Source organism: Oncorhynchus mykiss, chromosome 31 (assembly GCF_013265735.2).
Source record: "Oncorhynchus mykiss isolate Arlee chromosome 31, USDA_OmykA_1.1, whole genome shotgun sequence".
Classification (NCBI taxonomy): Eukaryota; Metazoa; Chordata; class Actinopteri; order Salmoniformes; family Salmonidae; genus Oncorhynchus; species Oncorhynchus mykiss.
Genome location: NC_050571.1, coordinates 28,633,572 through 28,647,685, shown reverse-complemented (window position 1 = coordinate 28,647,685; position 14,114 = coordinate 28,633,572). Strand labels below are relative to the sequence as shown.

Here is a 14,114-nt window from a genome sequence, read left to right as displayed (position 1 = left end):
TCTTATGAAATATGTATTGTATTGTCTTAAAGAATTGAATTATTTAATCTAATTGAATGATAACATATTTGCTTAGATCGCACTTGGTGAAGACCACATGACTGAAAATGAATTAATGCAACCATGTCTGGTATGATGGTACAAGCTTGGTACACCTGTGTTTGGGGAGTTTCTCCCATTCTTCTCCGCAGATCCCCTCAAGCTCTGTCAGGTTAGATGGGGAGCGTCGCTGCACAGCTATTTTCAGGTGTCTCCAGAGATGTTCGATCGGGTTCAAGTCCACATACACACATAGACACATTCTCCACTCAAGGACATTCAGAGACTTGTCCTGAAGCCACTCCTGCGTTGTCTTGGCTGTGTGTTTAGGGTCGTTGTCCTGTTGGATGGTGAACCTTGGTCCTGAGCGCTCTGGATCAGGTTTTCATCAAGGTCCTCTCTGTACTTTGCTCCGTTCATCGTTCCCTTGATCTTGACTAGTCTCCCAGTCCCTGTCTCTGAAAAACTTTCCCACAGCATGATGCTACCACCACCATGCTTCACTGTAGGGATGGTGCCAGGTTTCCTCCAGACGTGACACTTGGAATTCAGGCCAAAGAGTTCAATCTTGGTTTTATCAGACCAGAGAATCTTGTTTCTCATGGTGAGAGTCCGTTATATGCCTTTTGGAAAACTCCAAGCGGGCTGTAATGTGCCCGCTTGGAGTTTTGGCTTCTGTTTGGGCACTCTGCCATAAAGGCCTGATTGGTGGAGTGCTGCAGAGATGGTTGTCCTTCTGGAAGGTTCTCCACAGATTGAACCCTTCAGTCCTGATTCAGTGTTGATTCAACACTGTGTGTGTATACTTTTTACAAACTTCTTAAATCCACATCATGTACAACCAACTACCCTCCATGTCCCAAGTCTTCTCTCCCCTCAACATCTTTTAATATAACACTTCATACACAAGCAATCTCCCTCTCAACAAATAAAGTCAATGGCTATTTTTACAAGCTATTTTCCTGTCTTCTCGGTGCCAGTCTATCTAGCCGTCTGTGTCTATAGGGGTATGACTCACGTGTCAGAGCTCTCGGCCTCCAGCACCGACTGGACAGGCAGGTAGCCCCGCTGAGGGTGCTTACTGAAGTACTGCTTCGACCGGAACTTGTTCTTCAGCGTCTTGGCAAAGTCCCGCATCTTCTCTCCTGAGGTGGTCTGACACATGGTTTACATGAAGGGACCGGGATGGAGGAGAGGAGAAGGGGATGGGGGGGGGGGGATGGAGGAGAGGAGAGAAGAGGAGGATGGATGAGAGGAGAAGGGGATGAGGGGTAGGGGTGGAGGAGAGGAGAAGAGAGGAGAGGAGAGGAGAGGAGAGGAGAGGAGAGGAGAGGAGAGGAGAGGAGAGGAGAGGAGAGGAGAGGAGAGGAGAGGAGAGGAGAGGAGAGGAGAGGAGAGGGGGATGAGGGGTGGGGGTTGAGGAGAGGAGAGGGGGATGAGGGGGGGTGGAGGAGAGGGGGATGGAGGAGAGGAGAGAAGAGGATGGAGGAGAGGAGAAGGGGATGAGGGGTAGGGGTGGAGGAGAGGGGGATGAAGGAGAGGACAGGGGGATGAGGGGGGAATGGAAGAGATGGGGATGGGGATGGGGATGGGGAGAGGGGGATGGGGGGATAGAGGAGAGGCAGATGGGGGGATGGAGGAGAGGGGGATGAGGGGATGGAGGAGAGGGGGATGAGGGGGTGAAGGAGAGGGGGATGAGGGGGTGGAGGAGAGGGGGATGGGGAGGTTAGGGGCAGTGGGAGGACAGGAAGACAAAGTGAACCACTTTAGAATTCTCCATACTGCACATGCATGCACATTCGCGTGCACGCAGGGACGCACACACACACACTTGTGCACACATGGATCCACACACACACACATGCACACACAGACACACATAGACACACACGCGCACCCGCGCACACACACGCACCTTGTGTTGAACTAAACTTTGTGATAGGTGCCCTGCGGCTAATGCAGTACTCTGTCTCCCTCGGACCTGACTACACACATCCACTCCATCATACAACCCAGCAGTATAGGAGTCAAAACTCAGGTGAAAAGCTCCAGCTCAGCTCCACTTCAACCTTCCCCTGGTTGACATACTGCCCTGGGAGAAATTATTTGGATGTCTCTCTGCCATATCTCCCAGCCTCCATTGACTGGAGCTGAAGTAGTGTGCGAGTGTGGCCTCCTCTTTGTGTACTCTCTTAAAGGGGCAATCTACAATTGCTATATCCATTTTTGGACTGTTAAATGAATTATATATGCCCATTGAATTTTGAAGCCTTATGGGCTTAGTTCAGCTGTCTAACCCTATCAGAACCCACATTATAAACATGTCTTACTTCACTGTTCGTAAACAATGTCATTATATGCCAACGATGTATAGCCTCAAAACGTGGTTAAAGAGATAGTACACCCAAATGACATATGGGTTTCTTCACCCTGTAAGCAGTCAAGGTATGACAGCAATCAATGATTTGGTTCAGTCCCCTTGGAACTGTTTCCACATGCTAATGTACTAGCATTTGTGGCACAAATCCCATTCAAGACATGGGACCGATATAAACATTTTTCACGCATCATGTTCAAAACATCTATAAGTGACTTTGTTGAGATTCACAATCAATTTGAGATACTTTCGTATGATTTGGATATGTGTGAAAAATGCTAATATCGGTCCCATGACTTGAATACTTACAGGGTAAGGAAACCAGTGTGTCGTTTTAAAACAATCATTTTGATATCACGGACGGTCAGTTCTTGCATCCATAGCTCTGTCTATGCATTTGAGAGTGGTTACATATCTCCAGCCACAACCCTCAGCTGTCGACCGAAACAGTGGAGGGGTGGCCACTTTGTTATTGTTTAAACTGCAGATTGCCTCTTTAAGAGAAAAGTGTAGGTTATAGTGCGGGTTGTGTCTGAAATGGCACCCTATTCCCTACATAGTGCACTACTTTTGACCTTTAATAGGGTGACATGCAGGAGGCAGCCTGGGTGCAGTACTCTTTCTTACTGGGGTGTAGTACTTTTTCTTACTGGGGTGTAGTACTCTTTCTTACTGGGGTGTAGTACTCTTCCTTACTGGGGTGCAGTATTCTTTCTTACTGGGGTGTAGTACTCTTCCTTACTGGGGTGCAGTATTCTTTCTTACTGGGGTGTAGTACTCTTTCTTACTGGGGTGCAGTATTCTTTCTTACTGGGGTGTAGTACTCTTTCTTACTGGGGTGTAGTACTCTTTCTTACTGGGGTGTAGTACTCTTTCTTACTGGGGTGTAGTACTCTTTCTTACTGGGGTGTAGTACTCTTTCTTACTGGGGTGTAGTACTCCATGATGGGATATTGAAGCTGCTTCTTTCCCTTGGTGGTGCGTCCCGTGAGGAAGCACGTCTGGCAGATGTCCACGTTGAATTGTTTCAGACTGCGGTACCTGTCAGGACAGATCGGTAGAATGGACGATCATATCACAGTCAGTAACATTAGAGAAGCCACATGAATTGCTCTATCCTGTGTGTGCGTGTGTGTGTGTATGTGTGTGTGTGTCACACATCCACCTTTCCTCATCTCTGATAGAGGTACAATAGACCTGCCTGAATCCCTTGATGGGGCACTGTTTACAGATGTAACACTTGGCCTGGTGCTTGGCGGACTCGGCCACTGCCACACGCTGTAGAACAGCCAGCCACACTACAGACTGGGGCTCCAGGCTCATCCACTCCAGGAAATGAGATACCTCGATGGCTGGCTTCCCTGGGGCCTACGGGAGGAAGAACATAGGAAACATTTTACCTGAGTATCTTGTACTTGTTCTGTCTCCTGCTTGATTGTCTGTAAAATGCTACTATCCATTACAGTTATGCAGAACAATGTACCAAACAGTACCACTTCATCAAACTACCTGCAGTTCCATAGGGCACGTATTACTAGGTAATTACATATTCCATTAAAATTCCCCTGGAAGAACTCTGTTAAAAGCACAAATACATAAACAGGAGGTTGATAGCGGCCAGAGAGAGGGGTGACTTGCGTGAGGGCCGTGAGTACCTGTTAATGTTCTAACGTTCCAAAGCAATTCCTGTGTTAGAGAGACAGCCGATAAACGGGATAACAGGAAGTCAGGTGAATAAAGGACAGCCTCGCCAAGCGCAGAAAATCCATAATGTGCTAAATTCTCATTAAGTGTGCATCAGAGATGCATTAAAAGGTTGATTTCCCTGGAGCCTCGTCTCGGCTTTGCCAAAGCAGGGTAATTAACGTATGTGTGTGTACGTGTTATGGAGTGAGGTCTCTAGGGGAACAAGGCTCCTCGGCTCTCTGCTCTTTTCTCTGCCCTGCTCTCCTCAACTCTCCTCAACTCTCTCCTCTCCTCTCCTCAACTCCCCTCAACTCTCTCCTCTCCTCTCCTCAACTCTCTCCTCTCCTCAACTCTCTCCTCTCCTCTCCTCAACTCTCTCCTCTCCTCAACTCTCTCCTCTCCTCAACCCTCTCCTCTCCTCAACCCTCTCCTCTCCTCTCTTCAACCCTCTCCTCAACCCTCTCTTCAACCCTCCTCTCCTCAACCCTCCTCTCCATGAGACTATCCCAGCCAGTAGAACTGGACCCACTGACTACACCAAGCAACAACAACCAAAACACACACAACGTACACTCTCCATGGCCTCAGAGTACAACAGACTGGGTTCTCTATACATACAGACCACGGAGGGCCACAGCACAGAATGTCTACTATAGTGTAACTCCCTCCCTCAGATCCTGCCATCCTCTATGTAGAGCCAAACCCATCTGCCCCTCTGTCATGAATGACTCCCCTACACCTCTACGCTACACCCTACAACCTACACCCACAGAACGTGCTAGCGCGTGTCATCCCCTCACTTTGACTTCACTGCCATGCCAACGTGATAAATTGTTTATCTGGGCACTTCTGATTGGAACTACACTGATAATAAAATCTGCTCATAAAAGACATGACATACAGCAAATAGAGTTGACAGACAGGGTGTTAATCACCTGTGGCTGATATCAGGAGCATGGACGGGAATCGAGCGACATTTAATTACGGGTCGGCTGTAAAAAAGTGATTTATTTTTTATTTTTTAGAAAGGTTTGAAAAAGCCACCGCCCAAAAACCTACTACCTACTCGTTCCAACTCTACCATTAAAGGGACTGCTTTAAAAATGCATTTCTCTACTGAGCTAAATGCCATGAGGCGGGATTTCAAAAAAGCTGATCCCCCATGTATGAGAGTGGAAATGACAATGCCTTCAGTTCTTCCATGTCTCCATCTGCAACACTTTGAAACGATGTTATGCCCATAGATTCCATATTGTTCCAACAACAGTATGTTAAACTAGATTGGTCTCACCCAAAAAGTTTAATCATTGACCACATTGGTTCACACAGGATTTCACTCAGAATAAACTATTTTTATCAGTAACACCTACGATCAATGACCCCAACATAGTGCATTGTAAGCACATTCGTGATGCTTAAAGGCCAAGTGGCGTCAAAAACTAGACTTGACTGTGTTTTATATATATTTCCATATATACTGTGGAAAGTCAGTTAAGAATACATTTTAATTTACGATGAAGGCCAACCCTACCGCGGCCAAACCCCACCCAGACGACGCTGGGCCAAATGTGCCCCTCAAAAGGGACTCCCACGACCGGTTGTGATACAGCCTGGAATCATACCAGGGTCTGTAGTGACACATCTAGCACTGGGATACAGTGTCTTAGACCGCTGCGCCACTCAGGAGCCCAAAACACTGTGAAATTGTGAAAATTATGATAATGCCTTTTTAAGATCTGTTTGAAAAGACTGCCTGATATTTCAGCCTGTTTTGGTGGGATGGAGTTTTGGCCTGCCTGATGACATCACCATAAAAAAGAGAATTTAAAACCTCTCTGCCAAAAACAGCTCACTCAGACCACTCCCAGACAGTCCTAGCAAAATTCTTGCTTGAGAAATTGCGTGCGTGCGTGTGTGTATGTGTTTGCGGCCTGCGCGCGTCTGTGTGTGTCTGTGTGTGTGTGTGTATGGGTGATCTCACCATACGGAAGCAGCTGCGTACACTGGGCTCCACATTGCTCCCCCCGAAGGCGGCCACCTCTCCCAGCTGTCGCGGGATCTGGATGGCTTCATAGAGCAGCATAGTGAGGTAACGCTGGTCTGTCAGACCCCCTGGACCAGACACCTGCCTGAACAGGTCTGACAAAACATACAGGGTTAATAAAATATGTGTGTGTGTGTGTGTATGTGTGTGTGTGAGAGAGACACTGTGTTCACCCATGTGTAATATCTAAGCCTGTGTGTAATGTGTAGTATCTAAGCCTGTGTGTAATGTGTAGTATCTAAGCCTGTGTGTAATGTGTAGTATCTAAGCCTGTGTGTAATGTGTAGTATCTGAGCCTGTGTGTAATGTGTAGTATCTAAGCCTGTGTGTAATGTGTAGTATCTAAGCCTGTGTGTAATGTGTAGTATCTGAGCCTGTGTGTAATGTGTAGTATCTAAGCCTGTGTGTAATGTGTAGTATCTAAGCCTGTGTGTAATGTGTAGTATCTAAGCCTGTGTGTAATGTGTAGTATCTAAGCCTGTGTGTAATGTGTAGTATCTAAGCCTGTGTGTAATGTGTAGTATCTAAGCCTGTGTGTAATGTGTAGTATCTGAGCCTGTGTGTGTATACAATATGTCTGCTTCTGTGAACGAGAGTATATTTAAGCAATAAGGCACGAGGAGGGGGTGATATATGGCCAATATACCACGACTAAGGGCTGTTCTTGTGCACAACACAACGCGGAGTGCCTGGATAAAGACCTTAGCCATGGTATATTGGCCATATAAAAAATTAAAAAGTTTGGGGTATTGTGTGTAGATTGACAAAATGTTGAAAAAGTCCAGGGGTCTGAATACTTTACGAATGCACTGTATGTACCCACATCTCTGTATTTCTCTATGTGTGTGGGCGATATTTCCCTCTGCCTGTATCTAGGTATGTTGGGGGGGAGAAAGAGAGAGAGAGAGAGAGAGAGAGAGAGAGAGAGAGAGAGAGAGAGAGAGAGAGAGAGAGAGAGAGAGAGAGAGAAAGAGAGAGAGAGAGAGAGGTACAGTAGAGGAAGAGAGAGAGACAGAGAGAGACAGTAGAGGAAGAGAGAGAGAGAGGTACAGTAGAGAGAGAGAGAGAGAGAGAGAGAGAGAGAGAGAGAGAGAGAGAGAGAGAGAGAGAGAGAGAGAGAAGAGGCAACCGTGCTGATCTAATTGTAGACAAAGAGCTGCATTAGCACTCGCTGCCTCGTCAGGCTCTGAAAGGGGCCTTCGTCTGCGAGTCGTGACTCTGCATGTCACTGAGGAGATGGATACTGACAGCTGTGTGAAGTGCCATTATAAATAGCACCAGTCCCTGCCTGCCTGCCTCTCCCCTGCACATGACTCAGGGGGGAGTAGAACACACTGACACCTGCATGTTAAACAGTAGTCTGATAATGTCAGCCTCTACCACACACACACACAAGTTGTCAGCCTCTCTACCCTAGTAATGTGGAGCCCTGGCACACACACTCATACACACACACACACACACACACAGTATGTCTGCCATACTGCTATGCTGCCACGTTCACTCATTCACCAGATGTGCCCCTTGTTTACTAGCATAATCAGGGATCATCTCTCCTCTGAGCTGAGGAGACAAAATGTGTGATCAATCACTGGGACAAACTGGCATGGCTGACATCACTGCCCCCCTCTATCCTCACAAGCCTCCAGCGGCATGCCGTTCCTGCTTTGTCGGGCCATTAAAAAAAACACTCAAAATCTGTCATTCAATTTTCTCGAGCAGTCACAGATGGTGTGTCAGCCGACAGTGGGCCTGGCCTGACCTGCTGGGGCTGTCTAAAATCTTGTATCCCGTGACTTCCTGTTCCAGGTCTCACAATATGGATGACACCCCACATTCTCTCTCCTCTCCCCCCTTCTTCACATATTTAAAAGGCTGTGTCATAAAATGAAGCTGTAAAATGTTTTTACTTCCCCTGAGCTGGGCATAAAGAGCATAATTGAACATCAGAAAGGGAAGCCAGGGGGGCCAGAGAGAGATGAGTGTGGTGAGAGAGTGTCTTCTCTCTGCTTAAAAGTCCTATGTACTTTGGAGAGAGACTCGTACATTTCCTCAGTGAAAACCGTGTACTGAGCAAATGTCAAATTGGCTTTTTACCAAATTGCCATATTACAGACCACGTATTCACCCTGCACACCCTAATTGACAAACAAACAAACCAAAACAAACCAAGCAAAGTCCTCTCATGCTTTGTTGATTTCAAAAAAGCTGTTGACTCAATTTGGCTTGAGGGTCTGCTATACAAATTGATGGAAAGTGGTGTTGGGGGAAAAACATAAAACATAATAAAATCCATGTACACAAACAACAAGTGCGTGGTTAAAATGGGCAAAAAACACATTTCTTTCCACAGGGCCATGGGGTGAGACAGGGATGCAGCTTAAGCCCCACCCTCTTTAACATGTATATCAACGAATTGGGGCACTAGAACAGTCTGCCGCACCGGGCCTCACCATACTAGAATCTGAAGTCAAATATCTACTGTTTGCTGATGATCTGGTGCTTCTGTCACCAACCAAGGAGGGCCTACAGCAGCATCTAGATCTTCTGCACAGATTCTGTCAGACCTGGGCCCTGACAGTACATCCCAGTAAGACAAAAATAATGGTGTTCCAAAAAAGGCCTAGTTGTCAGGAACACAAATACAAATTCCATCTACACCGTTGCCCTAGAGTACACAAAAAATATATACATACCTCGGCCTAAACATTAGCGCAACAGGTAACTCCACAAAGCTGTGAACGAGCTGAGATACAAGGCTAGAAGGGCCTTCTATGCCATCAAAAGGAACATAAAATTTGACACACCAATTAGGATCTGGCTAAAAATACTTGAATGAGTTATAGAACCCATTGCCCTTTACAGATGTGCTCACCAACCAATAATTCACAAAATGGGACAAACAAGCAAATTGAGATTGCATGCAAAATTCTGCAAAAATATTCTCAGTGTACAACATAAAACACCAAATAATGCATGCAGAAACGAATTAGGCCGATACCCGCTAATGATCAAAATCCATAAAAGAGCCGTTCAATTCTACAACCACATAAAAGAAGAGATTCCCAAACCTTCCATAACAAAGCCATCACCTACAGATAGATGAACCTGGAAAAGAGTCCCCTAAGCAAGCTGGTCCTGGGGCTCTGTTCACAAACACAAACAGACTACACAGAGCCACAGGACAGCAAAATAACTAGACTCAACCAAATCATGACAAAACAAAAAGATAATTACTTGACACGTTGGAAAGAAAAAAGACTGAGCACGCTAGAATGCTATTTGGCACTAAAAAGAGTACATACACAGTGGCAGAATACCTGACCACCGTGACTGACCCAAACTTAAGGAAAACTTTGACTATGTACAGACTTAGTGAGCATAGCCTTGCTGTTGAGAAAGGACGCCGTAGGCAGACCTGGCTCTCAAGAGAAGACAGGCTATGTGCACACTGCCCACAAAATGAGGAGGAAACTGAGCTGCACTTCCTAACCTCCTGGCAAATGTATGACCATACTAGAGACATATGTATATTTCCCTCAGATTACACAGATCCACAAAGAATTCGAAAACAAACCCGATTTTGATAAACTCCCATATCTACTGGGTGAAATACCGGTGTGCCATCACAGCAGCAAGCTCTATGACCTGTTGCCACGAGAAAAAGGGCAACCAGCGAAGAACAAACACGATTGTACATACAGCCCATAGTTATGTTTATTTATTTTCCCTTTTGTACTTGAGCTATTTGCACATCGTTACAACACTGTTACAACACCAGGATGTGTACTCAAAGCATGTTCAGACCAACTGGCAAATGTCTTCACTGACATTTTCAACATCTCACTGACTGAGTTTGTAATACCTACAGTTGAAGTCGGAAGTTTACATACACTTAGGTTGGAGTCATTAAAACTCATTTTTCAACCACTCCACAAATTTCTTGTTAACAAACTATAGTTTTGGCAAGTTGGTTAGGACATCTACTTTGTGCATGACACAAGTAATTTTCCAACAATTGTTTACAGACAAATTATTTCACTTATAATTCACTGTTTCACAATTCCAGTGGGTCAGAAGTTTACATACACTAAGTTGACTGTGCCTTTAATCAGCTTGGAAAATTCCAGAAAATTATGTCATGGCTTTAGAAGCTTCTGATAGGCTAATTGACATAATTTGAGTCAATTGGTGTACCTGTGGATGTATTTCAAGGCCTATCTTCAAAGTCAGTGCCTCTTTGCTTGACATCATGGGAAAATCAAAAGAAATCAGCCAAGACCTCAGAAAAAACATTGTAGACCTCCACAAGTCTGGTTCATCCTTGGGAGCAATTTCCAAACACCGGAAGGTACCACGCTCATCTGTACAAACAATAGTATGCAAGTATAAACACCATGGGACCACGCAGCCGTCATACCGCTCAGGAAGGAGACACGTTCTGTCTCCTAGAGATGAACATACTTTGGTTAGAAAAGTGCAAATCAATCCCAGAACAACAGCAAAGGACCTTGTGAAGATGCTAGAGGAAACAGGTACAAAAGTATCTATATCCACAGTAAAACGAGTCCTATATCGACTTAACCTGAAAGGCCGCTCAGCAAGGATGAAGCCACTGCTCCAAAACCGCTATAAAAAAGTCAGACTACGGTTTGCAACTGCACATGGGGACAAAGATCGTACTTTTTGGAGAAATGTCCTCTGGTCTGATGAAACAAAAATAGAACTATTTGGCAATAATGACCATTGTTATGTTTGGAGTAAAAATGGGGAGGCTAGCAAGCCGAAGCACACCATCCCAACCGTGAAGCACGGGGGTGGCAGCATCATTTTGTGGGGGTGCTTTGCTGCAGGAGGGACTTGAGCACTTCACAAAATAGATGGCATCATGAGGGAGAAAATAATGTGGATATATTGAAGCAACATCTCAAGACATCAGTCAGGAAGTTAAAGCTTGGTCGCAAATGGGTCTTCCAAATGGACAATGACCCCCAGCATACTTCCAAAGTTGTGGCAAAATGGCTTAAGGACAACAAAGTCAAGGTATTGGAGTGGCCATCACAAAGCCCTGACCTCAATTCTATAGAAAATGTGTGGGCAGAATTGAAAAAGCGTGTGAGAGCAAGGAGGCCTACAAACCTGACTCAGTTACACCAGCTCTGTCAGGAGGAATGGGACAAAATTCACCCAACTTATTGTGTGAAGCTTGTGGAAGGCTACCCGAAACGTTTGACCCAAGTTAAACAATTTAAAGGCAATGATACTAAATACTAATTGAGTGTATGTAAACTTCTGACCCACTGGGAATGTAAAAGCTGATATAGTAAAAGCTGATATAAATCATTCTCTCTACAATTATTCTGACAATTATTCTGGTGATCCTAACTGACATAAATCAGGGAATTTTTACTAGGATTAAATGTCAGGAATTGTGAAAAACTGTGTTTATATGTATTTGGCTAAGGTGTATGCTAACTTCCGACTTCAACTGTACATTTTTCAAGCAGACCACCATAGTCCCTGTGCCCAAGGAAGCAAAAGTTACCCGCCTAAATGATTACCGCCCCGTAGCACTCACGTCGGTAGCCATGAAGTGCTATGAAAGCTGGTCATGGCTCACATCAATAGCACCCTCCCGCACATACCCTAGACCCAATCCTATTCGCATTACACCCCAACAGATCCACAGATGACGCAATCTCAATCGCACTCCATACATGGTCTTTCCCACCTGGACAAAAATAACACCTATGTGAGAATGCTGTTCATTGACTCAGCTCAGCGTTCAACACCATAGTGCCCACGAAGCTCATCACTAAGCTAAGGACTAAACACCTCCCTCCGCAACTGGATCTTGGACTTCCTGGGGTAGGCACCAACACGTCTGCCACATTGATCCTCAACACTGGGGCCCCTCAGGGGTGTGTACTTAGTCCCCTCCTGTACTCCCTGTTCACCCACACTGGGTAGCCAAACACGACTCCAACACCATCATTAAGTTTGCCTATGACACAACAGTGCTAGGCCTGATCACTGACAACGATGAGACAGCCTATAGGGAGGAGCTCAGAGAACTGTCAGTGTGGTGCCAGGACAACAACCTCCCCCTCAATGTGAGCAAGACAAAGGAGATGATCGTGGACTACAGGAAAATGAGGTCCGAACAGCCCCCCATTAACATCAACAGGGCTGTAGTGGAGCGGGTCGAGAGTTTCAAGTTCCTTGTTGTCCACATCACCAACGATCTATCATGGTCCAAACATTCCAAGACAGTTGTGAAGAGGGCACGACAAAACCTTTTCCCCATCAGGAGACTGAAAAGATTTGGCATGGTTCCCCAGATCCTCAAAAAGTTCTACAGCTGCACCATCGAGAGCATCCTGACCAGTTGCATCACCGCCTGGTATGGCAACTGCTCGGCATCTGACCGTAAGGCGCTACAGAGGGTAGTGCATATGGCCCAGTACATCACTGGGGCCAAGCTTCCTGCAATCCAGGACCTATATAATAGGCGGTGTCAGAGGAAAGTCCATAAAACTGTCAAGAGGCTCCAGTCACCCAGTCAGACTGTTTTCTCCGCTACCGCACGGCAAGCAGTACCGGAGCGCCATATCTAGGACCAAAAGGCTCCTTAACAGCTTCTACCCCCAAGCCATACCATAAGGCTGCTGAACAATTAATCGAATGGCCACCAGACTATTACATTGACCCCCCACCCCATTTGTTTTGTACACTGCTGCTGCTTGCTGTTTATTATCTATGCATAGTCACTTCACCCCTACCTACATGTACAAATGACCTCTAACCTGTACCCCCGCACACTGACTGGGTACCGGTACCCCCTGTATATAGCCTCGTTATTGCTATGTTATTGTGTTACTTTTTATAATTTTTTACTTTAGTTTATTTGGTAAATATTTTCTTAACTCTTCTTGAACTGCACTGTTGGTTAAGGGCTTGTAAGTAAACATTTCATGGTAAGGCCTACACTTGTTGTATTCGGCACAGTGTATTCGGCGCGGTGACAAATACAGTTTGATTTGATTTGATTTGTATATAGACATCCTATGACATTTGTAATGTCTTTATTCTTTTGGAACTTCTGTGAGTGTAATGTTTACTGTTAATTGTTATTGTTTATTTCGCTTTTGTTTATTATCTACTTCATTTGCTTTGGCAATGTATGTTTCCCATGCCAATAAAGCCCTTGAATTGGATAGAATTGAGAGAGAGAGACAGAGAGAGACAGAGAGGGACAGAGAGAGAGAGAGAGAGAGAGACAGAGCGAGAGAGCGAGTAATTCCCTTCATTAGCCTAAGTGGTTGTCTTCCTATAATGCTTGCAATCAGGCTGTTTTTTTTAATTTTCTTCCTTTGTCAGGGTGCTGCAGGGCTGTGGTGTCTACATGAACGGGACTCATACTTACATTTATACTTCTCCTGAACATCCGCATTGCACAGGCTCACCAGTCCTGTCTTGAAGGAGAGGACGCGCATCTTCCCATTGCGACCACTTGGGAGAAAGGAAGAGGGCAAGTCAGAGAGAGAGAGAGACATTTTTGTATATATACAGTGCATTCAGAAAGTATTCAGACCCTTGACTTTTTCCACATTTTGTTAAATTACATTTTTATTCCAAAATTGATTAAATATATGTTGTTTTTTTCATCAATCTACACACAATACCCCATAACAACAAAGCGAAAATAAGTTCAGAAATGTTTGTAAATGTATTAAAGATAAAAACAGAAATACCTTATTTACATAATAGTATTCAGACCTTTTGGTATGAGGCTCGAAATTGAGCTCAGGTGCATTCTGTTTCCATTGATCATCCTTGAGATGTTTCTACAACTTCATTGGACATGGACATGATTTGGAAAGGCACACGCCTGTCTATATAAAGGTCCCACAGTTGACAGTGCATGTCAGAGCAAAAACTAAACCATGAGGTCGAAGGAATTGTCCA

At 45.2% G+C, this 14,114-nt stretch overlaps 1 protein-coding gene across 2 annotated transcripts in view; it reads right to left on the bottom strand.

The window, feature by feature from the left end:
* The window catches only part of LOC110504439 (dystrophin-related protein 2), a 225,489-nt gene that overhangs the window by 13,887 nt on the left and 197,488 nt on the right, over positions 1-14,114 (bottom strand). For both annotated transcript variants that reach the window (XM_036969700.1, XM_036969699.1), the window contains 5 exons: positions 13,573-13,658; positions 6,084-6,241; positions 3,618-3,784; positions 3,343-3,457; positions 1,058-1,194 (listed from right to left, as the gene is read on the bottom strand). In XM_036969700.1, the coding sequence (XP_036825595.1) occupies positions 1,058-1,194; positions 3,343-3,457; positions 3,618-3,784; positions 6,084-6,241; positions 13,573-13,658 (663 nt within the window). The remainder of the gene's footprint in view (positions 1-1,057; positions 1,195-3,342; positions 3,458-3,617; positions 3,785-6,083; positions 6,242-13,572; positions 13,659-14,114) is intronic.